This window comes from Myotis yumanensis, unplaced genomic scaffold, assembly GCF_028538775.1.
Source record: "Myotis yumanensis isolate MYYU_CA2020_CCGP unplaced genomic scaffold, mMyoYum1.0.hap1 SCAF_14, whole genome shotgun sequence".
NCBI lineage: Eukaryota > Metazoa > Chordata > Mammalia > Chiroptera > Vespertilionidae > Myotis > Myotis yumanensis.
The window spans coordinates 12384263-12386524 of NW_027223765.1; the positions used below are offsets into that span (position 1 = coordinate 12384263).

General features: G+C 47.2%; 1 protein-coding gene across 1 annotated transcript; it reads right to left on the reverse strand.

Moving 5' to 3' along the window:
- Positions 1-545: 545 nt before the first annotated feature.
- On the reverse strand, positions 546-2262 carry CCR4 (C-C motif chemokine receptor 4). The gene has a single exon (XM_070391082.1). It carries the CDS (start codon positions 2260-2262, stop codon positions 1177-1179), a length of 1086 nt encoding a protein of 361 aa, XP_070247183.1. The 3' UTR covers positions 546-1176.

Genomic DNA, 2262 nt, shown 5'->3' on the forward strand with positions numbered 1-2262 from the left:
TTGCAAGATAGGCCTTTGTTTCTGGAAGGGTTTTAAGTATCCCTGTATTACAATTATGCCCAGACTTCGTTGAAGTCTTTCCATAATTGTGGTTAATTAAGGCTGTGAGTAAGAAGAGAGATTTCTCTTCATGGTGCGAAATGACTAATTACATGCTTAAAATTACCTGAGAGATGACTTAACTTTTGAGTCATGCAAAATGTAAGAACCGGGGCTAATAGTTTAAAGGAGAGGATGACACTTTGCAAAATTTCACCGTTTTTTGACTGGCATTTCTTGTGTCCACATCAACAATAACTTTTAGTTGATTATTCTTGCCTCCCTCGATGGCAGGCACCTCAAAAGAACAAAGGAAGCACCGTCATACCTCAGTGGTCCTTGTTGTTTTTAGTTTCGAAGGCACTGTTTGTAAACAAGTACATGGCCGCAAATAAAAGTACCGGGGACTGTGTATTATTTTTAAAATTTGGATGTTCATCTGTTACAATTAAACCAAAACACTGGAATTTCCGCAAGTATGTTTGGATTTTTTATTGCCTTGAATTTCATGTTTGGAAATCAGACCATGCTAATGCCTTCATCTCCTCCTACTTGGAATCAGCGTAAAAAGTTCGGCTTCCACTAACAATCAATTCTTTACATTCAAAGAATCAAGATCTCCATTCATTACTTCGCTATTCATTTCCACATATACCTGGCTTCAGATATGTTATCAGGGAAAAAAACACTGGCACAGCCTGTCAAAGTTTTCTATATTTTTCTGCAAAAGCTAGAAATTCATGAAAGAGCCCATTTCCCTCAGCAGAAAGTAGCAATTTACGCCACCAGTCAATTCTCTTCTCTTGCCTCAGGAGAACCCCATCTGTCCAGGTTAGAAGGCAATGAATGTCTTCCAATATTGTTTCTCTTTGAAACACAGCTCAGAAATCTCCTCAGGTTAACCGATCGCGCAGGCCAGCCTGCTGCGGGCCGCGTGAACTCTTGCCGCATTGAACTTGTACGTGGCAAGAGGACAGCTGACTGCAGGGCGAGAAGCCCTGCTTTCTGCAGTGGATGTACATCTTCTCCCTCACCCTCGCTCGGGGAACTCTTCCTAGGATACAATTATAGGTAAACTTTTAACTTGGGAAGGATATTAACTCTGTTTTTTTGTTGGTGGTGGTACATTTCCATGGTTTACAGCGCGTCGTGCAGCTCGTGATCCATGGTGGACTGCGTGAAAGATGAGCTGGGGGCGTCGGGGGAGTAATTCTGGAGGAGCCCGCAGTGTTTGCAGAGCACAAGAGAGCCCCTGCAGGTTTTGAGAAGCTGGATGATGTACTTGCGGAATTTCTCCCCCAGGAAGAAGTAGATGACCGGGTTCAGGCAGCAGTGGACGAAAGCCAGCGTCTCTGTGGCCTGGATGGCGTAGTCCAGGTGCCTCTCCAAGGTGCAGTCCTGGAGCACCTCCAGCTCCACCAGCGTCTCCAGGAAGAGCACCACGTTGTACGGTGTCCAGAACCCCAGGAAGAGGACCACCACGGCGAAGATCATCTTCACCGCCTTGTTCTTCTTCTCGTTTTTGCAGTGCTGCAGGGTCCTGATGATCCTGGAGTAGCAAAACAGCATGATCCCCAAGGGGATCACCAGGCCTAGAACGTTGATCTCCAGGGAGCTGAGGACCTTCCACTGCGTGGAGTTGAACGAGTACTTGGTTTTGCAGTAGGTATGGTTGCGCTCTGTGTAGCAAGTGCTGAACAGAAGGCCTGGCAGGGAGACGAAGACAGCCACTGACCACGTGGCCAAGCTGATGATGACCCCGTAAGTCACGGTCCTGGCTCTCAGGGAAAACACCACATGCACGATCGCCAGGTACCTATCGATGCTCATGAGCATGATGAAGAAGATGCCACTGTAAAAGCCTACCAAGTAGATCCAGGAAATAATCTTGCAGAGACCTAGTCCAAAAACCCACTGGTCTGCCGCGTAGTAGGCCCAGAAAGGAAGGGAGAGCACGAAGAGCAGGTCCGAGATGGCAAGGTTGAGCAGGTACACATCCGTCATGGACCTGAGCCGCTTGTACTTGAACAGGACCAGAACCACCATGGAGTTTCCCAGCAGCCCGAACAGAAAGACCAAGGTGTAGAGAGGAGGCAGGAAGAGAACCCCAAATTTCTTGACACCTTCTTTGGTGCAAGGCTCGGGGAAATTGTCATCATGATAGTAATTGCTGTAGATACTTTCATCCGTGAGGGTGGGGTCTGTTGTACCTGTGATGTTCAT

Excerpts from the sequence above, each read along its gene's own strand:
- CCR4 (XM_070391082.1), bottom strand. The coding sequence starts at position 2,262 with ATGAACATCACAGGTACAACAGACCCCACCCTCACGGATGAAAGTATC.